The following is a 26546-nucleotide window of genomic DNA, read 5'->3' as shown; positions in this document are numbered from 1 at the left end:
TGATTGTCTCGACTCTCGATACAGTCTGCTGTCAAAGGTCATGTGCATTTGTACGCGGAAGTACGACATTTTGGCACGCGCGTTTGAATTTTGAGTTCGAGCTGATCAAGCTGCAAGGCCTGGAACCAGTTTGTTGACTGTTGAAGCCTGTGCCAGCAAGAATCGCTGTAGTATTCCCAGGCGTCACCTTGAAAGAAATCCGCTGTCCATAACCAGTCCAAGCTTCGCTGGGCCATCGCGATCATGAAAACCGATCACAGCTGTACAGAAATTGATGGCTGTGTGCCTATCAAGGTCAGTTCCCACCAATTTAGCCCATGGTATCTTGCGCCCAGTGCTCTCTTCTTTTCTCGCAATGAATTGAATATTGATTGGCGGTTGATTTGGTTTTTTTAGGTCGGCGAGAAAGGTATAGAAGCAGCTGAACCGATCACAATACATCAGGTAAGGGCGGATTTCTGGAATTTGTATCAGATATAGTGCACTGGTGATGAACCAGGGGATAGAGCCAAAGCGGGGTCCCGTTCATGGAATATTTTGCCTTGTCTACTACTAGTACTAGTACTAATACTGCTAGGATCTACATGGCAAAGGCTGCATGCACAGATGGGGACTTTTATTTGCCATATTTGGTCAAGCCTATGTTTGATTCACGACACCCAAACGACCAAGCTTGGCTCTACATGTATTGTACATGGTATATACACAGAAGCCTTGCCTGGTAGTTTAACATGTTTTTTCGATTTTGACAGCATGTTTCAAGACAAGAAAATAACAACATCACAATCACAAACTCCTTTCCAGACGTAATCCCTACAGCGGCAGCAACGCGACAACGTGAACAATACTGCGGCGGCAACACGACGACTTCTACAACAAAAAAAGAAAATTTCTAAATCCTACCAACCCCTAGAGTAACGAGGGTCCGAACCTGGGTTTTCCCAATACGGTTCAAATGGTCGCAAGACCGGGACTCTGCCAACCGGGTTATGGCTGTAGTCAGGAGCACTACGCGTCCTCGCCTTGTAACATGCTGTCAAAATCGAAAAACATGTATTGTACATGTAGAGCAACTAATACTCGGTCTGCAGTCCATTCATAAAAAGATGATATCCTAGCGTTTGGCCATAAAAGGGTCAAATTTTGAGTTTTTCACAATTTTTTGCCAATCTCCGTGGAATCCTCTTCCAATTATGATTCTGAAGTTTATTTCTCCGAAAAACAAGCCATATCACGAGAATAGGACATCGGCCAGGTTTTGCCGCCAAAGCACTGAATTGGGGAAATACCATGAAAATCCAGGCCGTTCGCACCACTTGCATAACAGTACATTGTGCGATTCGAACCCCAGTTGAGGTACCTTTTTTGAACCCTTTTTCAAGTTTCAAGTCTCACGGCACTGCACCGTGTATCTCTCTTCTTCTCATGTTGTGTTATTGGTTAACAACCTTGTTGGTTTGTCTCAGGTCTTCAAGAACACCGTATCTCTGCATGGTGATCAGCCGGCGCTGGTGGAGTACAAGGGCGACGAGAAGCACGTGATCACGTACCAGCAGTACTATGACCAGTGTCGTTGCGCCGCCAAGTCGCTCATGCACTTTGGCGTCAAGCAGGGCGTTGCCGTCAGCATCATCGGCTTCAACTCATCCGAATGGTTCATCTCCGACCTCGCCAGTATCCTGGTGTGTATAATTGCCTTTCCGCTGAGCCGGGAACTACGTTTTTGATTGTGATATGCTGGGCCATTCTCTCTCTCTCTCTCTCTCTCTCTCTCTCTCTCTCTCTCTCTCTCTCTCTCTCTCTCTCTCTCTCTCTCTCTCTCTCTCTCTCTCCCCTCCCCCTGTGCCTGGTGCATTGGTGGTGTTTTTCAGTTCTAATGTGCACGAATGTGAAAGTGAATTTTGCATCAGAGAATTTGTGGCCGTCCTTTTTTTTCTCTTTGAAATGATATCCTGTGCTGGTTAGTTACTATCTGTGTGTGTCCGTCTGTCTGTCTGTCTGTCTGTCTGTGTGTCTGTCTGTCTGTCTGTTTTTTGATTACAGACCGGCGGAGTTGCCTCCGGAATCTACAGCACAAACAGCCCACGTAAGTTTTTGTTTGTGAAGTTTTTGTTTGTGACAACAGCACCATTCTCTACCAATTATTCAACCTCCCCCCCCCCCCCCCCCCCCCCCCGTGTAGTTAGGCAGTTCACCCTTGTGGAGTAGTGCTGAAGGCAGGTGCTATGGTATCTGCTTGCATGCATACACATGATGATCTGTGGTGCCAATAGTACATCATTTAGTACTGTCTTGTTTATAACATTCACAATCCCAGGCAACTGTGTACGACAAGACGACAAGACCGCCCATGGAAGGGCCTGCGGACATTTTTAGATCTCACGTTGTTGCTTGCAAGTTAGTCGATTGCACGCATGCCGTTCTGTTGATGGTTGTTCGTCTCCTCGTCTTCTCCCTGCAGAGGCATGTCAGTTCATTATCGAGGACAGTTCAACTGGGGTGGTGATTGTGGAGAACGCCCACCAGCTGGGCAAGATCTTGCAGGTGAGTCAACGACGATGTGTGCAAGTGCAGCCATTTCTGCATTGTCCCAATTCCTAAGTTAGCTATGTTCTGCATGGTTTTATTGGATCTTTCTGCTACTGCATTATCCCTGGCGCCAACCTTTGCCTATCTGTGTGTGTGTGTGTGTGTGCGCGCGCGCGCATGTGTGTGTGGATGTGTGCTTTTTTTTTAGATCCTGGACTCCTGCCCGAAGGTCAAGGCTATTGTCCAGTACAAGGGAGAAGTGAAGGAGGAGCAGAAGAGAGATGTAAGCAGCATGTGACTGGCCGCCGTATGGCCATGTCATTGTTTGGATGAATCAGTGTGGTTATACATGTACCTTGTGTGTGTGTGTGTGTGTGTGTACGTGTGTGTGTACGTGTGTGTGTGTGGTGTGTGTGTGTGTGTGTGTGTGTGTGTGTGTGTGCTCATCTCACCATGCTGGTTTGCTGTTACCTCTCATTGGTGTGCCATGGTACATGGTGGGGTTACATGAGGGGTCACTGTGTATTTGTACAGACAGGGCCCATGCGCCCTCTACCTGTTTCATTCCCCGTCCGACCTAGACTACCCGTATGCCCCACTGTGCCGTCAGCACATAATATTATATGTACAATGTATACCAGTAGCATGGTGGTGGTGGTGGCACTGTACATAAGTATACCAGTTCTCCCATGAGTTTCAACACCGGAATATTTATAGTGCTATGGTGCTTCCGGGTACCGGGTAAGGGTTCTGAAGCATGTACTCATTGCCATGGCCATGGGGACTGCTGGAGTCCTCCCCAAAGAACACCCCTGTACTCTGCTGCTACTGCTGCTGCTATGCTTGCAGTGTTCACATGATGTGTGGTGGCTTGTTCTTTGATGTGTTGTGCTGCGTAGAACGTCTTCACATGGACCGACTTCCTTGAGCAGGGCAAGGTCAGTGTTGCATGTGAACGCGTGCCCAAGACTAACTTGCACCATTGCACCTGCTCTCCTCCTGCTCTTGATATGTGTCCCCATTGTTGATCATTGTCATGGAGGCATGCTGTCCCATTGTAGCAGCACAGCATGTGTAATGCCGGGGCTCAGCACAGCAACTGTGGGGTACTTGGACTCCCCCCCCCCCCCCCCCTGATGGGACTACTATCTAATCATAGTATGAGGGTGGGCCTTACAATGTTTCATGCACTTCATGGGGTTACGGGTATAACAGTGCATTGTTGCAAGGAACCACTTGACAGTTGTTGTTGTCATGAAGTATGTGATTGTTCCATGTGTACTTGAAGCAGAGTTGGAGACTGCACACATGCATGTAGCTAGGTACCTGCACATTCTATAGCTGTGTATACGTGTAAGTAGGTGTGGAGGAGGAGGAGGGTTGCAGCATAAGTATGTGAGTAGGAATGTGATGTGACCTGAGTGCTAGTGGGGGGGGGGGGGGGGGGGTTGCTAGCTCAAGTACTGTCAGTACATGTGCATGCATTCTGCTGTTGACTTGGTGAAGAGCAAAGTCATGTGCAGTCTGTCTGAGCTGCTTGAGCAGACATGCCCCTTGAGAATCTCTTCATACAGGATGCTATGAGGCTGCATGAACTACATTTGCCAAAGGCAAAGGATAGTGCAACCTACCTCTACATACTTGGAGTAAAGAGATGAGGGGGGGGGGGGGGGGGGGGGGGGGCAGGGCAGTGCAGTGAGCCTAAAATAACGAATCCGAAGTACAAATTTGTTACTGGTTATAGTCTAATGCCGTATGTTATGTTAACTTTCCCTTTCCTTATCTGTTGGTGTGCAGGATGTGACAGATGCAGATCTAGATGAGCGAATTGAGGCGCAGAAACCAGAGAATGTCTGCACCCTCATCTACACGTCGGGCACAACCGGTAACCCAAAGGTCAGTAATTAGGCTGTTCATGCATGCTATTGAACCCTGGCTGAGTTCTGTCTGCCACTGACGATCATGCGAATAAAATACATAGTTTCATCTGCGTCGCAAACTTGAAAGAGTTCCAAAGTCTGTTGCATGCTGGTGTGTGTGTGTGTCTGTTTGTGATAGACACCATTGGGCTATAGTTATCTCCTACTATGCTGCTGGTGAATCTACAGAAATACGAGTATGTCACGGTTTTTTCCGTGGGGTGTCTCTGCTGTTTCTGCTGTTGTGCGCAATATCTTTAGGCTCTGCATGAAAGTTCTGAGTAGCAGCCAAATTAGGCTTCCCGCCATTGTTCCCATGTCTGCCTCTTTTTGTATTGTTTGTGCTGCCGTCATCCACCCCTGCACTGCACTGTACCACTGTCGTCGTGTCTACAGGCTGTCATGGTAACACATGACAACATCACCTGGACTGGACGTGCACTGGCGGCAACAGCCGATGTCTCCCATGTGAGTAGTCACAATGTGCCGCCGTTTGAAGCATTTGGAGTATTCGGAGCGCTGGCATGTACTGGGGCTGGTGTTTGTCCACTGGGGTTTTCCCACTGGTGTTGCACAACCAGACTTCACTTGTTGTCCGTTGCGATGTGCTTCTCTGATCTCAACTCAGTATATAATTATGTTTTTGTCTTCGTGTATCGTTGTGTTATGGAGATTGGTAGCATCTTGGCACATGTGTCGTTAGGAGTCGTAAAGAGCTGTGCACTACTGTAGGGTACAAGCTAGTTATGCTGTTGTGTGTTTAGATATTTAGGTTGCAAGGTAGGCTTTTGTGAAAACATTGTGCTACTGTCCTCCATTCTCTGTGTGTGTGTGTGTGTGTGTCTGTGCGTGTGTGTGTGTGTGTGTGTGTGTGTGTGTGTGTGCTCTTTCACATTGAGTAGACTGACAGGATTATCACCTACCTGCCACTCAGTCACGTCGCCGCACAAGTTAACGTAAGTGTAGGGTGAATGGGCCAGCGCAGTGAGAAGCGGGAGGATTGCCCACGCATTTCTTGTGCATGACAGACTGTCGGGTGATCACAGATCACTGTAGGTGCTGTAGGAGCAAACGTTAGGCACCTTTACCTTGTCTGACGATTGCCTGGGACCTTTGGCATAGAACTCTAGTCAGTTGACTCCTTACCGCACCTTGTAACGTTAGGCGATACACAGTACATTGCAAGTGTCGTCCTTGCAAGCAACTAGCACCCTACTTGTGCTGATGTCAACTGATCAACTATTCATAGCCCGCTTTGTCTCAACCAGCAGCTGTAGACTCCGGGGTCTTGTGGGCGGTGACGCTGGATGGGTGATGTAACCTCTTGCCAACCCTCATGTGGTATTATCCCCCGGGCTCCACCGTATAACAAACGGAACGTAGCTTGATCATTCCGTCTTTCCCCCGCGTCTTTTTTTGCTGTGACCAGCTATTGCTCCCTTGCTTTCACAGTGGTCGGTATCATTGGGTGATGAATTCTATCAATCCATTCTAAGATGCATTTGAATGTTGTGCTTCTTCCGCTGCAGGATATTCACTCGCCGCTGTCAGTCGGAGCCTCGGTGCACTTTGCCCAGCCAGATGCACTCAAGGGCTCGTTGCGCAAGACTCTGCATGTAGGTTCTTGGTGTGCGCGTGTGTGTGTGGGGGGGGGGGGGGCAAGGTGTTGTCTCTAGACAATGATGGATACGTCTTCATTCTTTGTGTTCTGCTTTTCCCTCAGGTGTGTTTTGTAGGCTAGATGACAATGTGTGTATGTTTGTGTGTGTGTGCATGCGCTTGTCTGTGTGTGTATGCCCTCACACATGTGTGCAGGCTGTGCATCCAACGCTCTTCCTCGGCGTACCACGCGTATGGGAGAAGATCGAGGTTGGCCTGCGCTCGCAGATGGATGCGACTGGCGGTGTGAAGGGTGCTATTGGCCGCTGGGCACGTGGAATTGGTCTGGAGGGCGGCTATTCCAAGCAGAAGGGTGGCGAGACTCCGTTCGGCTGGTGGTTTGCCAACAAGATGGTCTTTGAGACTATCAAGCAGAAGATGGGACTGGACGAGTGCCGTGGTATGTACACAGCCGCAGCACCCATCAGCAAGTCAACGCTGGAGTTCTTCCTCTCCGTTGGTATTCCCATCTTCGAGGTGTACGGCATGAGCGAGTGCACCGGGCCGCAGACCATATCTCGTGAAGGTAAGGACCGCACTGCAGACTGCCTGTGGCAACTCCCAGTGAGTTACTGCACCTGGTTCTCCTCCGTTCTTACGACTTCTTGCTCATATGAACAAGGGCTCTCTCTCTCTCTCTCTCTCTCTCTCTCTCGGATGTTGTTCAGCGTATGCTGTGCAGCCAGTACGTTTGGTCTGCTCTCCTGGGCTGATGGAGATGCATGCAGTCTTCAGGAGGGTATTGCCTGTATTGTTGGTGTTCTCCAAGTTTGGGCTCCCTGCAATCAAACCTGACCAGCACCAGCACCAGTTCATTCTCTCTAGCTTGTGTTGCAGGCCAAGGATATATTAAAGCAGACAGGATCACTTTTTCTAAATACAGGGTCAACGACGTTACATGCACAGTAGGGTTCTCCAAATATGCTCTCACAACATAAATATGGACTTTAATACAACAGGAAGAGAGGCTTATCCTATCAAGCCATATTACATAACCCCCATGCACTCTTGTATCAAAGCATTTGGTCTATTCTTACACAGGAAGAGGGACTATTATCTAATTTAAAAGGGAGATAGTCCTATGACTGCAAGCAAGAGTCCATAATCCCCCGGACTCTTGCTGCTGCAAGTAATACAACTTTGGGCTTCGGTTTAGGAGAGAGATAATACAACTTACTACACTTGCTCCATGATGTGTGCATGTGCTTGCTGCTGCCACTGGATTTCCTACCATCTCTGTTGTGTTGTTGGTGTGTGTTAGCTTTCTGGTTGGAGTGAGTAGCGTGTGTTAGCTGTTGTAGCTTGTAGTTCATTAAAAACTCTCTGTTCTTGTGCTATCACCCATGGTTTCGCACAGGGCCTTGAAAGCCTTGAAAGTGCTTGAATTTTGAAAACCCCTTCAAAAGTTCTTGAATTTTTGAAAAAGGGCTGAAAGGCCTTCGTTTAAAAAATCACCAATTCCGATGATGTGCATGTAATCATGTTTGTTCTGTTGGTGTGTTGTGCTGTGTACTGCAGGCATGCATCGCCTTGGGTCTTGCGGAGCCAAGATGAACGGAACAGAGATGAAGATCCTGAGCCCAGACGAGTGAGTGCACACGCGCGCACGCACACACACACTCGTACATGCACACACTCAGCATGTAATGAAACCAGACAGCAATTGGCTCACCAGCAACAGCAATTCTCTTGAATTGCCATAGCCATCATCTCATCATGTCGGTCCTAGCACATGTGCACGTTAGTGCTTTTGCGTCTTGTCTTCAAAAGTAACGTGTAATGAAAGAATACGGTCGTCCCAACACCCTCTATAAACCAGCATAGATTCCAGTGGCCGAAATGTCCTCTTCTTGCAGTCGTCCCTCTGCAATCCAGCACTTTATCAACCAGCACCTGTATAAACCACCATAATTGTCAATAGCCAAAGTGTCCTCTTGACTTCATGCACATTGCAGCAGTAAATCAGATTCTGTCAATCCAGCACCGTCCCTAATCCAGCAGAATTTTCTGAACACGAATGGTGTCGGATCATGGAGAATGGTGTGGGATCATGGAGAATGGTGTGGGATCATGGAGGGACCACCACTGTACTAAACTATTCTTGTATCCTTGCGTGTTCTTGTTGCGTACAGGGATGGCAATGGTGAGATTTGCTACCGCGGCCGCCACATCTTCCTCGGCTATTTGAACAACGAGGAGAAGACTAGAGAGGCCGTTGACGAAGAGGGTTGGCTGCACTCCGGGGACATTGGCAAGGTCGATGAAGATGGTGAGTCTTATCCTTCATTGGTACGGGTGTCTAGCACATGAGTATGTGTGTGGGGGGGGGGGGGGAGCATGTTCTGTTGCTCTTTGCGTGTGTGCACATTCAGCTTCCCCAGAGAGACTACACTGCCCTGATGTACACGTAATAGTCTCCAGTGCGTCGCCTCTGCTCATGTATCACCGAAATGCTCTGCGCACAAGAGGTACACACAGGAAAGTCAGGGCTTTGTGTACCTCTTGTGCACTGTGCTCTGGTCATCACAGTCACTGACCACTGACCACTGTACAGTACTGTGGGGTGCCGAAGAACGACCAGGCTAGAATTTCACCAATCACAGCATACCAATGTATACACGGTGACTCAGTTGTGCCTACTATTGCTGGTGTGTGTGTGTATTTGTGTGTGTGTGTACTCCCTGTAGGTTTTCTGCACATCACAGGTCGCTTGAAGGAGCTGCTGATCACTGCTGGCGGTGAGAACGTTGCACCGGTGCCAATCGAGAATGTAAGTTGTTTTTGGTGACTTCTGGTGATGTGGCCATGTGCGTACAGAATGTACTTTTCGTATGTACTTCTAGCAGGTTGTGGTAGACTGTGTTGCGCTTTTTTGCTAGATTTGCCATGTAAAAAACCTAGCAACCACCTAGCTTCCACCTAGCCAATGTTGCTTGCCCTCCTGACCAGGGAGTAGTCCCTGCTCCTATCAAGACTAGCCACCTGTCCACAGTTGGCATGTTTCTGGAATATTGTGTTGTGTGTGGTGGATGGGCGGCCGTTAACTTACATCTTACTTAGTACTGTTACTGCTGCTGCGGTTCTCCCGTGTGTCTGTGTGTGTGGTGCGTGTGTCTGTGTGTGTATGTCTGTGTGCATGTGTGTGCGAGCACAGAAAATGAAGGAGGTGATGCCGCTGCTGTCGAACGTGATGGTGATTGGTGACAAGCAGCGTTTCCTGTCCATGCTGGTCACGCTCAAAGTCAAGGTGAGCTACTGCTGCTGCAACAACTCTGCTCTTCTGATGATTTCACAAGCACTGGTGGACTGTTGTTCATGAAATCACGCCTAAGGCCGCGGTCACACTGAGCTCGATTCAGCCATTCAGCCGGGAAAAAGCGCTTGTTTACCATGGAAATGGCTGAAAAATGTCCTGCAAACGACTTTCAACCGTGGTGGACTCTCAGCCGTTTTTTCCCGCTTGTTTCAGCCACAGCTTGTACAAGTGGCTGAAAGTGACATTCTTGTTGCTGTTGATTTTTACTTCATGAAAACTGAACACAAGTTGTAGATCACCACTGTTCTGCTTTCTGATTTCTTGCGAACGTTGGTGTATTGGAGATATTCAAATTTTGGCGGGCAAAAAAACAAGCCATTCAAGCTTTGCATTCGATGTCTGGTGTGACCGCTCGACAGGGAGCACACAAGCCAGCTGAGCGCCGGTGATAACAAGTCCAAAGGTGTGACCGCAGCCGAATTTACTCGCCACCTGTCCCATTGGGTACTGCCATGCTCTATTTCCACCGGTGCGTGGCACGTGTACATACATGTACATGGCTGCAGTAGCACCGGAGGATGTACCCAGTGTGCTGACAGTGCTCAATACCGCGGAGGCAGAGCGTATTGCACAGAATGACATTGGCAAGGCTAGTTTCATGCTTATGCAATCATCAGGTGTTCCCTTGCTGTTCTTTGTCTACAGTCACATTGATTTTGCTGAATGTTTTTTTGCCGTTTTTGTCGTCCATTTCAGTTGAATGAAGAAGGTAATCCAACCAGTGACCTAGCTGATGACGTCAAGCCAGTTCTGCAGTCCATTGGAAGTGCTGCAACAACAGGTCAGTGCAGTCGTAATGAACTATACAACAGTCAGACTTGTTGCATGAAAGCAAACACTTTTTTATGCCACTAGGGCTGTTTTGTTGAAAAGAGGTCAAAAAAGGTGCCCAGCAGAAGGGAGTGTGCAACTCCCGCGTACGGTGCTGTCCGAACAGGATTTCAAGTTTACGTCATTTCTATGATGCAAATGGTACGGCATGACAAGCACGCGTGCCCCATTTCACTTTCTCCTTTTCAGGACCGCGCTTACTAAAACCAGTCATCCTGCACACTCTCACACACACACACACACACACACACACACACACACACACACACACGCACACACACACACTCACACACACACACTACGTTCTCTCACCTACTTGAAGTATGAGTAGAACAGTGAACATTTATCCTATTAATTTGTCGGGCAGGTCCATCCGCTACTTATGTGTGCTTTTCCCGTTATAAAAGAGCTGCATCTGCGCCTTTGGTCTTTGCAGGGAGGTGGCGTTCCTACGGGTGAAAAACTCAGTCAAAACTCAGTCTAACCGAGTCTAACGCGAACCGTGAAGTTAATTTCCGATGCTAAAACCATAGATTTATTTTAATATGTACTCTTTTTTGTTGCGCTGGTGTCTCACTGCTCCTGTGTGTATATATATAGTGGAGGAAGCACAGAAATGTGACAAGATCCGCCAATACCTGGAGGATGGGCGTGTCGAGGCCAACAAGTTTGCCGTGTCCAATGCACAGAAGATTCAGGTATGTGCTTTGTCGGTTTGTGGTGCGCGTCTTGCATTGTACTAAGTGTTGCATGCTATGCATGCCGGTAAGATGGCAGTTCTTTTCGCGTCGCCATCTGCCGCACGCATGTGCCGCACGCATGCGTGCGTGTGTGGTTGGGTAGTAAACAATGAAACTCGGGAAATTCGGCACCTGTTCAAACGTTCACTGATTGCCGTTGCAAGCTGTAGGAATGTTTCTCTGTTGAATAGGCAAGTGTTGGTTCATGGCTTCGGTCTTACGGCTTTACGGTGTGTGTGTGTGCACGTAGAAATTCGTCATCCTCCCTGTTGACTTCTCTGTCAATGGCGGCGAGATTACGGAGACCCTCAAGCTGAAGCGTAACATTGTTGCAAAGCGCTACGATGACATCATCTGTCAGATCTATGCAGAAGCAGCCCCACCAGCTGGTGCAGCGGCAGCAGCAGCATCCAACTAAACAAACCACGTCACAAAGTGCTCTCTGTGTGTCCCCGAAGAGAGTCATCGGCTGGAGACAACTTCGGCGAGAGCTACTTGCGATGGCCCCATCTCTGTTAGTCGTCTGTTGTTAGTTTTCGCTTTAGTTCTAGTTTTTTTATCAGTGCTTGCTATCTATCCCTAGTCTTTTGTCTGGCTGCATGTGTGCACAGACCATATTCAGATCCCATTTCATTTCTTGGCTGCTGGGTACAACCATTGAACATTCTGTCCCTTTTTTTATCAGTGCTTGCTATCTATCCCTAGTCTTTTGTCTGGCTGCATGTGTGCACAGACCATATTTAGATCCCATTTCATTTATTCAACATTCTTTCATACCCACTACACACACACACACACAAACACGCAAAACTGGATACCACGTCGTCTAGATCTCTTCTAGACATGTAATGTAATGTAATGTTCACATACTACTCAGATATTTGACACAATGAGATTAATAAGCAGTATGTGAAAGTTAGGCGAAACAGGTTTTTTAAGTACATGAATTTTTTTTGTTGATATTTCATGAATTTCCCATTGTTGCAGCTTTGTAAGCAATAAAGATTTAGACCGGGAAATAAGGTACATATGACTGTATATTATATCCACACGGCGTAATCATGGCTACAAAAAGAACCTCTCCGTATAAGTAGTATTTACAAGCAGCAGACTGGTATATACAGCAACGAACAAACATTTCAGCATTAGCACACACATACAACATGAAAGTTGGCAGTCTTAACAACGTATGTTCACTCCGTTCCAGCCAAGGAACAGTGCCAGCAAGATAACGTATGTTCACTTCGTTCCGGCCAAGGAACAGTGCCAGCAAGATGATTTGCAACGTCACTACGCTCTATACAAACTTTACACGCTCCTAGCATATGAGAGTAAACCATGCAAATCAGCACACGCATCTTAGCCAATCTGTTTCAGCATGACCACCAGCACCACACGCACTTCTCCCGATGATGATGCTGGGGAAAGGAGCGGTCTCTGGAAGGCAGTTCTAGATGCGCAGGTAGAACAGTTCGACTGGCTTCATATCAGAGACGTTCTTCCAATACTGTACAGCAATGGCACAAAAATAGACACGTAGAATAAAGCACCGAAGGCGAAAATTGGGAGATAACATCTCACCGAATTGCAGCACCTATTACCTTGCTGGTGGTATTCTTATTTTTAGTTGGCTGTAGTGAAGCCTCCAAAGGCCAACAGGCAAGGAAAAGGAGAAAACCGAGAAGACTGTCAATGTGTCACACAGTACTTTCCTATGTCAGCCGGAGACCTATGGCTGCCGCCCAGAAAACACTGTGGTGGACTTGCTAAGGAAAGTATGATACAGTACTGACGGGTGGCGAAGAACGAAGCGCAAGAACAAACAGCTTGGACTTTCACCGAGAACAGCATACCAATGTATACACGACGACTCAACTGTGCATAGACTGTAGTACATGAAAATAGGACTAGTACTGGGGCCAATTCAAAAAATCGACCTCTAAAATACATGCCTTGACACATGTTGGCTAACAAGGATTTTTCGGTGTTATTTGATAGATAATGTCTTCAAGAGTATCTTGGCCCAGTATGGCGTGTCCAATCGCGTCCAAAGGTCCCGAAATCACCCTCGATAGGAATACAAATTGCCGAAAAAACTAAGTTCTCATCGGCTATATTCAAGCATTTTCAAGACTTTCTCGGTACTATATTGACTGGACCTGGGAGTTTTTACCCTTTTATGTGCCAGGAGCTATAGTAACACCGTACATACACAGGATGCGAACCGACGCGTACACTGATTTTGTGCGAGAGTTGGAAAGATTGAACATCAAGTCGTGTAGTTGTGACATACGAGAAATGTGTTACCTCGTTTGGACACTTTCTTCAAAGTTTTGCATTGACTCGCTGGCGCTTTTGCTGTCGGAACGTCCACGAATGGATCGATGCTAAATTCAGCAGAACCTTCTTTATAATGGAATCTTGGCTCCCCGGAAAAGTAGGCATGATTCCAACAAGGAGCAGCACAACAATTATGTGTGAAAAGCAGGGGAAAGTCATCATAGCTTGCCAAGCCAGTTGTAACTATTCATAGGACTAATCTACAACCGTGGAACGTTTCAGACCTAGCTAACTTCATCGGGCTGGAATGAAGGCATTTACTTTGTGAGTACTGCTGCACAGGAGGTGTTACAGTGGACGAGCATTTGATTCGAATCTACAAGAGCGGCTAGTGTTAGTACCATGATTTGAACACACCGACCGTGGTGATCAGCTACCATTTGCACAAAGCCTATTTACCAGCTCAACAGCTCTAGGACAACTGCCTAAGGAGTGCCATGCTGCAGTGAGAGGGAGTAGCTATGTGGTGTGGAGTGTTACAAAAACGAAATCCGAGTACCTGGAGGTAACCTATCCCAATATGCAACACCAGCAGTAGAAGAATCATTTCCTTGTCACAGAATTTGATGGCTGGGCCTAGGCAGTGTGAAACTACCGTTATACTTATAAAACACTAACTGCAAGAAAGAGTCCGATGTCCAATGTCATGGCTTGTCTCTCCTGAACTGATCACGGCACGTAGTTGATGCGATTCAAGAGCGGCGGTGAAGAGGGAAAACAAGTTCATATAATACCTCATGTACTAGTGGCTAAAGAATTGTCCCTGACTGCAAAGCCAACAGTGATGGTGTAGATGGCGGAGTAGAGATGGGCTCAGCTGTACGGCGTAGAGTTTCCAAAGCTCAGACGGAAGAACAACTTCAGTTAAAGTGAAACACATGGAAGCGAAAGTATTCGCATCACAATGTTGGGATCAACCTGCAGCTAATCACCTGTGAGCGCTGTCCAACTGCAGCCTTGAAGTCTTTTCAAAGCATTTAAGTATAGTGGCAAGCTAGCCAGTGTTTGGACTGTTTTAATATCTACTAGTATGCAAAGGATTTTGGTATTTTCATTTTCATCATTTTTTCGTTACAGCACTGCCATCGCATACAAATAGTGTTGTCCTTCTTACATTGCTGCGAGATCTATCGTATTGTCTACACGTACTTCGAGTAAATTAGTTCAGGTTGAAACTGTCCTATAGCACTTCTTTCCTTAGACTCTGACAGTTTCCTACCACCTTTTCCTTCTCCTGTTAGTACTTGGGTTACAATACCTATTCTCTCATTTGAAGTGTAACGCCGAACCGTCTGACGCTTCTCTCGTGTTTGCAGTCTGATAATTATAGTAATGCATGCCTGTAAATAGTCTCATGTACCTGCTAGCTGCACATACTATGTACATGTACACGTACCTCAATGCTAACATTCGACGCGACATGTAATGTACATGTACATGTCCAATAACCAAGTTTCACCGCACTTTGGAAATTTTGTTTTGACACTGTGAAAGTACAGTACTTGTCGCCGTACTGTATCTACTGCTTATTCTGAGCAAAATGAGGTGCTACTTGGCCATATACATGTCAGTAAAAATGGATATAGGAGCAATTCTAGTTAGGTTGCCATGGTAATAACGGCCTTTTCTATTTTGATGTTTTTCACCATGTTCGGACACAATTCGGCAATCGAAACCTATGCCATCGTGTTCAGGAGGCAAAAACCATCCAGGAATGATCAAAAAATCCATGTTAGCAAACATGTGTCAAGTAAAAGTGAGAAATTTCAAATGGGCCCTAGGACTAGACCGGTCTAGGTCACGGTGAACCCAGTACGTAGGCAAGCGCAATAGAAAGAGAACATGAATGATCAGTGAGTCAGCGTTCGATTATGCACTTGAATCGATTCGGAATCCATTCACCCTATCCACGTGGGGTGACAGGGGCGGATCCAGGGGGGGGGGGGGGGGGGGGTTCGAACGACCCCCCCCCCCTGATTTTTTCCGACTATAGTTCGGGTGTGACCACGAACCCATGCCCGTGCAACGTGCTCGCCCCATGCTATGGCCTAGCGCCTGCAGGCCGGAGCGGTCCACTAGCTATGCAGCTTGGTAGATCTATAATTATGACATTGAACATTGTTGTCTTGTACGTAGCTGTAGATAAAGTAGATCTGCACTGAATGTAGATCTAGAGCTACGCGTTCGCTTCGAAGAAAGAGGTGCATGCATTTGTTGAGCTGCTGCGGAAACTTCGAAAGAAAGTAGTTTCAAAAACTAGCCTGAATAGTGGCCGTGCAGTGCTGTAATTGTCGTCACGGCTCATGCTTTTTGAGCTCTTAGAGTTCGAAGCGTCTAAAAGAGACAGGATCAAGACCAGCTGCCATTGAATTTTGGTGACACTCCAAAGAAAAGTGTAGCCACTAGTATCAAAGGTAAAACAAAGAGCGAAAGTTTGAAAATCACCTTCAAGTTCAACGTCCTATCATCCAATAATCAAAATTTCTCCGAACTGGGGACAATTATGACTGAGACACGAAAGATGCAGGAAGCCTGCCTTATGGAACCTACTGTACAGTGGAGTCAACATCGGGCGGCTCGGAGTACAAAATTGTGGACAATTACCGTAAAGTCGCGGATAAAAGCCGGGCTTATATAAGTTATAACCATAAGCCGCTTTCTGAACGAGGCTCTAATGCAAACCAGGCTTGTATGCAAACCATGCTTATATGCACCACTGATATTTTTGCCAGGCTTGTATGCACATACATGTACTGTAAAAGCAGAAATTTTCGGTGGTGTTTTATTTTCGGTAACTTCGGTGCCGACACTTTTTACCGAAAATAAAACGCACCGAAAATTTCGGTACAGCCAATACTGTATACATGTAGTACTAGTACACTTACCTGGAAACGGGTTTTACCGAAAATTTCCCTCCACCGAACCGCCGATTTTGGAGAATACCGAAAATATTACACCACCGAAAATTTCTGCTTTTACAGTAGAAGCCAGGCTTCTGCGCGCGACACGCGTAGATCTACCACTGACTACTGGTATGGCGGCAGTTTTACTATGCACCGTACATAGCGCATGCACTCTTGACCTACCCGATCCGCGCTTGCATAGAAGCCAGGCTTCTACGCGCGACAGGCTTATATGCATTTGACCCGTTTGATTTTCAGGCTTCTATCCGCGATGTGCTTGTATGCAAACCCGGCTTTTATCCGCGACTTTACGGTATTACAGACAAGCTGCTGGAGTCGGAAAGTACCAATCAGCTATTCTGCGGTAAAGAAATTGAAAATTTCTTCCTTGTGCTGCGTGTCTTCAATAATGTTTTAGCTGCAGAGTGTTGAAAACAGGGTACTGAAGTTACATTTGTATAGCAGCTGGCATGTTCAAGTATTATTTGGTGCTGTACCGATAACGCGAACGTGTGAACTTGTTATACAATCATGTACATGTATGTGTATGTCATCATTTCGTCATTGTGGGTAGGGTGGGAAAAAATTGAACCCCCCTTGGAAAACTCCTGGATCCGCCCCTGGGTGATGTGAATAGCGCGAATCGATTCAATTCGATCTGCGGGCATAATCCGTGATCTCAATCTCTTCACTTACCCGCCCAGTGATCTCTTCAAGAGTGAGCACACCATCCAATGCCTAAGCACATAAACAGTAAGAACAAATAACACACACGCACAACACACACACGCACAACACACACACGCACAACACACACTCACAACACACACACACACCACACACACACACACGCACGGGTCCACGAAACAACATGCAAGCTTATTAGGTTCAAAAGAGAGTGTTTTTGCTGGTGTAACAAGTGACTTGATTCATTCTGTTCACAGCGTGTGTGTGTGTGTGTGTGTTTGTGTGTACTCGTAGGTTAAGAGAGGACACTGCAAAAGCCTCGAGACTTCTCTGAACTTGACAGAGGAAATAGCCAGAACTGCGCTACCGAGAACAGATGCAGTTATCCACTTTCAACTGAGTTTGAAGTACAGGAACACAATGCAACACACGTTGCTACTCCATACCGTGAACTCTCCATCGATAGAGACGAAGATGTCAAACTCGTTGGTGGTGTCGTCAGGCTGTGGTGGTGGCTTCCCAGTGGCTGAAGTAGAATGACAGTAACAAGACATACTACATCACTGTAGCTGCATCAATTCAACCAAGAGTACATAACCCCCCCCCCCCCCCAAGAGTGTGCAACTCCCACATACCCTGCTGTCCCGACAGAATTTCAAGTCGACGTCATTATTTATGATGCAATGCTCCGTGCACCAGTGACTTACAACATGTGTACGGCATCACAAGTTTTGCTTTGCAATGATCTGTACAGGATCAGATGGGCTTCAGTCCACCACAGGTTCCGGATTCGTCTGATAGTCCGCGTACAGTGCGCATTGCATCATAAAAATGACATCAACTTGAAATTCTGCCGGGACAGCATCCATAGTCGAGTTGCACACTCTGGGGGTTATGTACTCTTTATACAACATGCAGTTGTGTGTCAGTTATCCGGTACCCTCGGTACTGGATGTTACTGGATACAGTATATAAATAGTTTGGATAACTGAAGTTACATAGCCATATTGTGTTCAGACATTAAAAAGAGAGAGAGAGAGAGAGAGAGAGAGAGAGAGAGAGAGAGAGAGAGAGAGAGAGAGAGAGAGAGAGAGAGAGAGAGAGAGAGAGAGAGAGAGAGAGAGAGAGAGGGCAAATCATCTCCTATCCATTGTCCTTTTCGTATAATCTTTTACTCTCTCTCTCTCTCTCTCTCTCTCTCTCTCTCTCTCTCTCTCGTTTCATTCAGCATTCAATGTGATCGAAACCTCACGATGGAGTGAGAAGAGTTCTGAATTACAACCATCGCATGCATCAGCTTACCATCCCCATTGTGGTGTGACTCTAACCAGAGCCGTAGTGAGATGAACTTGGCAAGATGAAACACTGGCAGCACCGAGCAGAAACACAGCACAGCATAGCATTTAGTGGAAGCCGATGTACACCAGCAGCATGGTGATTTAATGTTCCGAATACGGCATGCAATGCATTCTCTGTGTGTGTGTGTGTGTGCCCGCGGTGTATATTAAAAATACATACACATGCAGGGCATGTCTGCTCCAATAGTGGACTCACTTGTAGCATTAGCTGTAGTCTTGATGAACCTCTTCTTCAGGTGTTTCTCAATGCACTCTGGGTGAGGATAGAGTACCAAGTCCACCTCCTGGTGAGAAAAGAAAAGCATCCGGAAGAAGCCAAGAATCACAACATGTTAACGCTGGTCCCCTAACTCTACATTACACCTGAAGCCTGGCAGGTCACTGACACCGAAAATTTACCACGTACATTTAAAATTACTTATTGTACAATACACTTTCCTGCTACCCGTGCGGGTGCCGCTTATCAGAGTTCTACTGTACTGGCGATGGAGGCATACTTGGTCTGTCTGTCAGTCTCCCCGTCAACCTATTGACAAGAAAACTGGCAGAAACCGCGGATATCTCAATGACGAGCAAAGCTACCTGCCCACCATGCACACACACACACACACACACACAGAAGAGGGACTTATGAGTAACTTATGTACCTGTTCCTGGGGGGTCACGTCACCTTCACCAGTATAGTCACTGTAGTCACCTCCCTCTGTAGCAACAGCAACAGCACACAGATACAGCAACAGCACACAGCCACACAGATACAACACCACACAGACACAGCAACACAGCCACACGACAGCCACACAGATACAGCAACACCACACACACAGATACAGCAACACCACACAGACATACAACACCACACAGACATACAACAGCAACACCACACAGACATACAACAGCAACACCACACAGACACACAACAGCAACACCACACAGACACACAACAGAAACGCCACACAGACACACAACAGCAACACCACACAGACACACAACAGCAACACCACACAGACACACAACGGCAACAGACACACAACGGCAACACCACACAGACACACAACAGCAACACCACACAGACACACACACACACAAGCACACATACGCACAAGCACACACACACACATTATGAGAACGCACACCAAGGAGACACAGCACGTGGATACTGGACAGTAACACTGTCAGAAGTTCAGAACTACCTGTAAGAAACAAGAGGGATGCGCTTTACAAACCTGGAAAATTAAATACTGAAAACCTTCAAAATTCAGCGACAGGGAAACCTTAGAGTATAGCGGATGGACTGATTTCGCTAAAATTGCAAATCCCTAGTGGTGCATGTCATGCATTTAGATAGAATTGTCCATTCACTAAATATATTCACGGCTAAACTATACCGGTTTACAGCACGTATGAAGGCGAAAATCAGCGCCCACTCTATCACCACCCCATAGAAACAATCGGCACCATATCAAGTATTTACCTGCATCGCGTGCTCGCTTGGCTGTGATGACCAAAACAGAAACATACCAAAACAGAGAAGCAGCAGCAGCAACAGCAGCAGAGTAGAAGCACAGTTAGTTTCACATCCATACTAGCAGGGTCAGACAGAAAGCACCGACACCAGGCAATGCCATACGGCCCAAAACAGAAGTCACGTGTAGCTGTGAAGCGAGGCACGATTCACAGTGCACTACCGTCAACATGCCATCTGCATGCCCAGCAGCAGCCTGCGCTCATGCTGCTAAAACCTGGCATCTCTCATTTTAGCACACCATGCGTAGCTTGACTTGCTGCAGTCCCGAAGCTATCGCAGGAATTCATCTGAAACCTTGGCGGTGATGGAATCGGCAACACAGTTTGATACAAGGCACGCAAACACATGTGCACAGATCCTTGCATGTGTCACTTACGCACTAGCTCGTCATCATCCTCTCCAAAGCGTTTGATCTGCAGCACAATACCAACCAACACATACATACACGCACACATACATGCACACATACACACATACACACATATACACACACAGACACAGACACACACTAAGCCGAATAAATAGTACATACAGGTGGCAAGTAAAGCATATCCTCTCGTGGATAAGGCTTAGAAAACAATACCAGAGCCTATTTTAGGTCTGGACATGGCTGGGCTGCCCAGCCGTCAGCACCAAACACTGGGTCATGTCTGAGAGAACAATAAACAATATCAAACATGATGGCCAAACCAATCAGACAAAACAACCAAGAAGCAGTATCAATAAGTTCAAGCTGTTCTTACCGGACGCAGCGGATTGCTCATCTTCTGCAGGCGAATTCCTTCCGTAAGCGTGGCAGTCAACTCCTTGGTGTTGTGCTGCTCCTTGATGCGCATCATCATATGTTCCTGGGTGTACATGAAGGAGAGATAAACAAACAGTTTCACACAAATAATGTGCACATGCCATAACTGTGACAAGAGAGAGAGAGAGAGAGAGAGAGAGAGAGAGAGAGAGAGAGAGAGAGAGAGAGAGAGAGAGAGAGAGAGAGAGAGAGAGAGAGAGAGAAGAAAAGTGCTGAATGTAACCCGGGCAAAGACTAACAAACACTGGGTTTGGGTCGAGATGGATCCTGAAAAGAACAATCTGCCTCACAGCTAATGCTGCTATTCGTGATGAAAAACAGTGGGCACATTTCAGGAATATCCCACCTCATCTTGGCTGACTCATGACCCAGGTAGGCCCAAACCTGTTACATGTATCAACGGGGCACTGGCTCTACACGAAGAGACATGCACGGGACTACAAGAATCAGGCAACTACGTCCACAGTAGTGGTTATACAGTCAGCTGCTGACACCCGTTAGAACTGTACTGGTGTCCCGGCACCAGTGCTGTATGTGTCTCTATCATCAAGTCATGATCATGTGCTACAGTAATTATTAAATAAAATTTCGACGGGTTCGCGTACCGGGCGGGTCGAGAACAAGGAGTCGTACAATTCCCTGGTCAAGAACCACCTTTCCACAGTCCATTCATAAAAAGATGATTTTTTTGTACTAGCAAACCCAGCCCTACTAGCAAGAGTACATAACCCCCCAGAGTGTGCAACTCCCACATACCCTGTTGTCCCGACAGAATTTCAAGTTGACGTCATTATTTATGACGCAATGCTCCTTGCAGCAGTGATTTACAACATGTGTACGGGTGTCAACGCATCACACGTTTTTCTTTGAAATAATTTGTACAGGATCGATCGGCTTCGGTCAACCACAGGTTCCGGATTCGTCTGATAATCCGTGTACAGTGCGCATTGCATCATCAAAATGACGTCAACTTGAAATTCTGTCGGGACAGCACCCATAGTGGAGTTGCACACTCTGGGGGGTTATGTACTCTTGCTACTAGTAATAGTCAGATATCCTTGGCCATAAATGGGTCAAAATTTGAGTTTTTTCACAATATTTTTCGGCAATCCCCCATGAAATGCTCTTCCAATTATATTTCTGAAGTCTATTTTTTCCAAAAAGCAAGCAATAACAAGAATAGGGTTTCGGCGCGGTTTTGCCACCAAAGCACCAAATTGGGGAAAACCATGGAAATCCAGGCCGTTCACACCACTTGCATGACAGTACATTGTGCGGTTCGAACCCAAGTTGAGGTACCTTTTTGGACTCTTTTTCAAGTTTCAAATCTCGCGGAACTGCACCGTGTACAACAAAAATCACGAAAATACACAAGCTTGCCAGAGCCAAGGCTCATCTTTTTCGGAATGGACTGTAGTATACAAACATACACCCAGATAAATAAATCAAGCTGTTGACGCCTACCTGCTGAGCTTCATACTCATCACGACTGGGATAAATCTGCCAATACGTCAGACAAACCGCGTATGCATACAGGCACACATGTACACAAATACAGGCGCACACACAGGAACGTGTTACTGGAAGATGTCAGGCCAGGACAGCAAGCACACCGAGCAGCAGCAGCAGCATCATGCAAACTCACCGCAATGTGACCGCATGCAATCTGAAACCAAGCGGTGAATACACGAGCATGACGACTCACCAAAAGAATACAGCTGAATACTGAACACCATTGCTTACCTTTGCAATCAAAGCGTCAAAGTTGGGATCAGCACGGAGTGAGCGACGGGACACTAGCTTCTTACGGCAAGTAGGGCACTCCCGATTTCTAGATTGCAGCAACACACAATAGCAAAAAACACAAAAAAGAGGTCGAAATCCTGACACGCATGTACCGTAAAGTACCGCCAGAGCGCCCCACTTTGATTTTACAGCCAAGGGAAGAAAATCGTATGGCAGAATGCTCCTAAGTTTGTACGATGTGAGAACCTACGTGTACTAAGGTCACACTTGGTATGCTTTTATATGGAGCTCGAAGGTAAACTGGGTACGGATTGACTGCACAATGTGCAATGTTTGTACAAGGTCCGTGTCGGATGACCTACAGACAGGAATCCACCTCCACAAGGCGGCCACGAAAGGATGAGATGGTGGGGCGCTCTGGCGGTACTTTACGGTACTGGTGTTGATACTAGAATTAAATGGTGGAGGCTTCTTGAAGGTTTACAATTAGTAACCTGAAGAAGGTCCAACGACTCAATTCCAAATTCCGCATGTTACGGATATATTCCAACATGTTTGCTCCAATGTTACAAGAATTACCAGATATCAGAAAATGACAGTGTAAGCCAAGGCAAAGAGAAGATAACGCAGGCGCATGATTGGCTGGGCACACTTTTTAAGTTTTTACCATCATTGTTCAACGCAATATTGGTACGATGTATAAACACTACACGTACCCCCAGGACAAATAGAAGGTACCAATAATAATATTAGTTTATCATTTATACCCTGCTAACTTCACAAGCTGCTTCACCTTCACTTTGCTTCAGGTTATGTGGCCATGTTCTGAAGATGGACCATGGCCGAAATAGTGCAATTTTTTCTTTTGCGGGGAGGGGGGGGGGGGGTTGTTGAGTCATGCAGAGTTTGGAAGAGAGTTGCTTGCTCGTAACCGACTGTCCAGCTGCTAAATAATCTTCTGAGTGGGGGCAAGCAAGAGGGGAACAAGAGAAAATCCTAATTTATCACACTTGTGCATTCATAAGAGGGGGGGGGGGGGGCTAGCAGTCATCCCTTCTCCCAAAGCAGAGCTTGCTGACACCAATCCATTTAGCATTTTGGCAGGAGAGAAAGAAAGAGAGAGAGAGAGAAAGAGAGAGAGAGAGAGAGAGAGAGAGAGAGAGAGTCTCAGAGAGGAGAGAGAGTAGAACTTACACGTTACGTAACGCTCTAGTTATGCATTCTTGACAGAAGCGGTGTAAACACTGCAATCAGAAAACAGAGAAACAGATAAGATACAGAAAACATAACACCGGATAGAGAATGAACAAACTACATGGAAGCAGTGGGAATCCATAGAGTTAAACTTGCGCCTGAGTGCTGCAGAGCACAACCAACTTAGCTATGCAGACAACGCTGTCAGGTATGTGCTTGCGGCATGGTATGGGCGCAACGCCACACCTCCACACTTCCGCACATGCCACACGCACGCACACACAACACAGCAATGTAGTGTGTTGTAGGAGCATTCACCACAGCAACATGTAGCATAACGTACTCAACACCATGCACAACGTACCTCTTTCGTGGTCATGGTATTCTTTAGCATGTCCAAGCAGATAGGACACATCAGCTCATTGTGTAGGGTGCGCTGCGATACTGTGATCTCTGTGCCATCTGTGATGGCCTCCTGAGGTGTCCGGTGAAGTTCATACTGACTCAGATCTACAGGAAGAAAGGAAGAAAGAAAGAGAGAGAGAGAGAGAGAGAGAGAGAGAGAGAGAGAGAGAGAGAGAGAGAGAGAGAGAATATGGGAGATAAACAGAGCCAGTGGAAGAAGACGCACAAAGCACATGTTGTCAACATACTAGCACTATTGCCTGTACTGGACATTACTATAAGTAAGAGCAAATTCGCTTCGGTCTCCTTCATTTTCTTATGAGCCCACTTTCTAGGAAGATCGTTCGTGTGGGCTCATACGAAATCAGTTGCCCATTCTGACCTCTTCCTGGGAGGTACAGAAGAGACTCACCCTAAGCCATGGATTTATGCTATGAATAATATTAGTGTACTGAAACTATTGTCCACTAACTATTGTCTCCGCGTCGTTTATACATGGGATTTATGCGCAAACAAATGAAGAAGCACCGAAACTCTTTTTTTGTTTCCAAAATACAGACACAATCACTGCGGCTCACTACACTAATGAGTGCGTAATAAGTTACATATGGCCAAATGCAAAGAAGAGGAATTCACCCTACGAATATCAGAGTGCCCTCTGAGAAGTTTCACCTTCTTTGGTAAATGTTTTAAAAAAAGTCATACTTCCCAACGATATGGGAACGCCATGAAAACTTACTTGTGGAATAGATAAGACTGCGCAAAAACTTTCAAGATGTTCGTAATGAGCCTGAAGTCACGTGTGTCCTTTTTGAGTATTATCGCATTTTTGTCTCAGAGGAAACTGTTTACTGCGTAGCCTGGTTGTAATAAATGCACAAGGATAGCTAGGAAAGCAAGGCCACCGAGACAAGTAAAGAATACAAGCACAGTGTGTCTGATTGTTCACCCTGAGAATAGACCAAGTTCAAATATTTGGAGAATGGGAGAACAGAATTTTCGCCGCGAAGAGAACATTCACATTTCAGCACGAATGTAGTGGAAGTGAGTGGAATTTCATAATCGTGGCAAGCGTAAGTCGATGATACATTCATCCCTAACTCAATGCCAGCATAATAGTATACAGAGCATACACATTGTGGTTCGAATACGACATTTCATTGTCAATGCATTGTCGTCGTGGCAAGCGTAAATCGATGATACATTCTAACTCAATGGCCAGCATAATAGTATACAGAGCATACACATTGTGGTTCGAATACCACATTTCATTGTCAATGCATAGTCGTACCGCTGCGTCAATTTCACATTTACAGTGAGTGCTTCGGAGAATCAACAGCAAAAACAATTCCACTCGCACAGTTTCAACTATCTTCAAAACGTTATTCTCTACAGTACGTGAAGACAACAAATTAAATCACGATTTGGTCGGCAGAAAGAGCCACTGGAGGAGAAAGAGAACCAGGTTTTCAAGAGAAAGATAGAACAAGCAGAGAGATAAACACTAAAAACTCTTACCCCAAGGTTGGCTCTGCATTTCGGTAGAATTTCGCCTTGAATAGAAGGTGCGCCGACCAGAAAAGTACGATAGAAATAAGACAGACAGCCGTTCTTCCTCAAGCCGAGAAAAGCGAGCGAAGCCAACTCAGTCACCGTGAAGAATGGAAAACACAAAGAACTCATGCACACTCAACTACTCAGGAGAAATAAACACACAACAGGAGACCAGACAGTGCAAGTGACGCTAAAAAGCCGTTATGTGTGTATACGGGATGTTACCCCAGCTACATGCCACATGGTTGTCCTCACCTGAGCATGAGACTCATGTCATGGGTCATGAGAGTCTACGTAGATCTACGAGAGCTCGTACTCTCGATCTTCGTAGACTCTCCGCGCGGCGCAGAATCGCGGGCGCTAGAAAAAAATAGTTCGTGAAAAAAAAGAGTCCTCGCACGTAGACGTGCACGGCACTGCATGCTCTAGCTCTGCGCATAATGCATTACCCATATAAAAACCGCTCTGTGAGCGGTTCTGCTGAAAAACCTCTATTACCTACTACTACTGGTGCAGCCCCGTCGTAAAAGTAAGAAATTAGAACTGGCGCATTGTCCTCCCAAATGTGAACTGATCCACCTAAATCGCGATTGACGGGACCCGAACGCACCAGTAGCACGAGGTTCCTACCTGTGGTGGATGCAGCTGGGGACGCTGGTCCATAGCCAAAGCCAAAGCGGCAAAGGTGGGCTTCGGTGTAGATCAGGGAGTCGTACGACTCCCTGGTGCATGGTGTAGATCTAAGTGTTGTATGGTAACTTGATCAGCGCCGACGCCGGCTGTGATCCTGTGCCCTCCCGACCTCGTGCTACTGGTGCGTTCGGGTCCCGTCAATCGCGATTTAGGTGGATCAGTTCACATTTGGGAGGACAATGCGCCAGTTCTAATTTCTTACTTTTACGACGGGGCTGCACCAGTAGAGGTTTTTCAGAACCGCTCACAGAGCGGTTTTTATATGGGTAATTTCAGTTCTTTTTCTGTTCCCTCCCCCACCCTAGCCCAGCTCCGAAGATAAACATGGTGAGCACGCGC

At 46.6% G+C, this 26546-nt stretch overlaps 2 protein-coding genes across 3 annotated transcripts; one reads left to right on the top strand and one right to left on the bottom strand.

Annotated features, from left to right (window-relative positions):
* On the top strand, nucleotides 1-11982 carry LOC135823980 (long-chain-fatty-acid--CoA ligase ACSBG2-like). Its single transcript, XM_065336860.1, has 19 exons — nucleotides 1-294; nucleotides 397-444; nucleotides 1467-1682; nucleotides 2044-2086; nucleotides 2462-2544; nucleotides 2738-2812; nucleotides 3429-3467; nucleotides 4327-4425; nucleotides 4845-4916; nucleotides 5351-5404; nucleotides 5978-6064; nucleotides 6264-6633; nucleotides 7626-7695; nucleotides 8240-8376; nucleotides 8795-8877; nucleotides 9262-9354; nucleotides 10120-10204; nucleotides 10855-10952; nucleotides 11245-11982. The coding sequence occupies exons 1-19, from the start codon at nucleotides 244-246 to the stop codon at nucleotides 11410-11412; spliced, it is 1971 nt and encodes a 656-aa protein (XP_065192932.1). The 5' UTR covers nucleotides 1-243; the 3' UTR covers nucleotides 11413-11982.
* On the bottom strand, nucleotides 11810-25726 carry LOC135823981 (E3 ubiquitin-protein ligase RING2-A-like). 2 transcript variants are annotated; one of them, XM_065336863.1, is made up of 14 exons: nucleotides 25479-25726; nucleotides 23920-24065; nucleotides 23556-23605; nucleotides 22359-22446; nucleotides 22080-22115; nucleotides 20554-20658; nucleotides 20187-20223; nucleotides 19757-19777; nucleotides 18930-18985; nucleotides 18479-18566; nucleotides 18227-18289; nucleotides 17371-17479; nucleotides 16934-16975; nucleotides 11810-12501 (listed from the first exon to the last, which is right to left on the bottom strand). In XM_065336863.1, exons 1-14 carry the CDS (start codon nucleotides 25495-25497, stop codon nucleotides 12477-12479), a joined length of 885 nt encoding a protein of 294 aa, XP_065192935.1. In that variant the 5' UTR covers nucleotides 25498-25726; the 3' UTR covers nucleotides 11810-12476. The 2 variants fall into 2 exon arrangements, with proteins under 2 accessions (XP_065192935.1, XP_065192933.1); XM_065336861.1 differs by having other exon boundaries at nucleotides 17371-17450; nucleotides 25479-25723.
* Nucleotides 25727-26546: the final 820 nt, after the last annotated feature.

Source organism: Sycon ciliatum, chromosome 8 (genome assembly GCF_964019385.1).
Source record: "Sycon ciliatum chromosome 8, ocSycCili1.1, whole genome shotgun sequence".
NCBI classification, from domain to species: Eukaryota; Metazoa; Porifera; class Calcarea; order Leucosolenida; family Sycettidae; genus Sycon; species Sycon ciliatum.
Note: the sequence above shows the minus strand (reverse complement) of the source record. Positions and strands in the feature narration are given on the sequence as shown.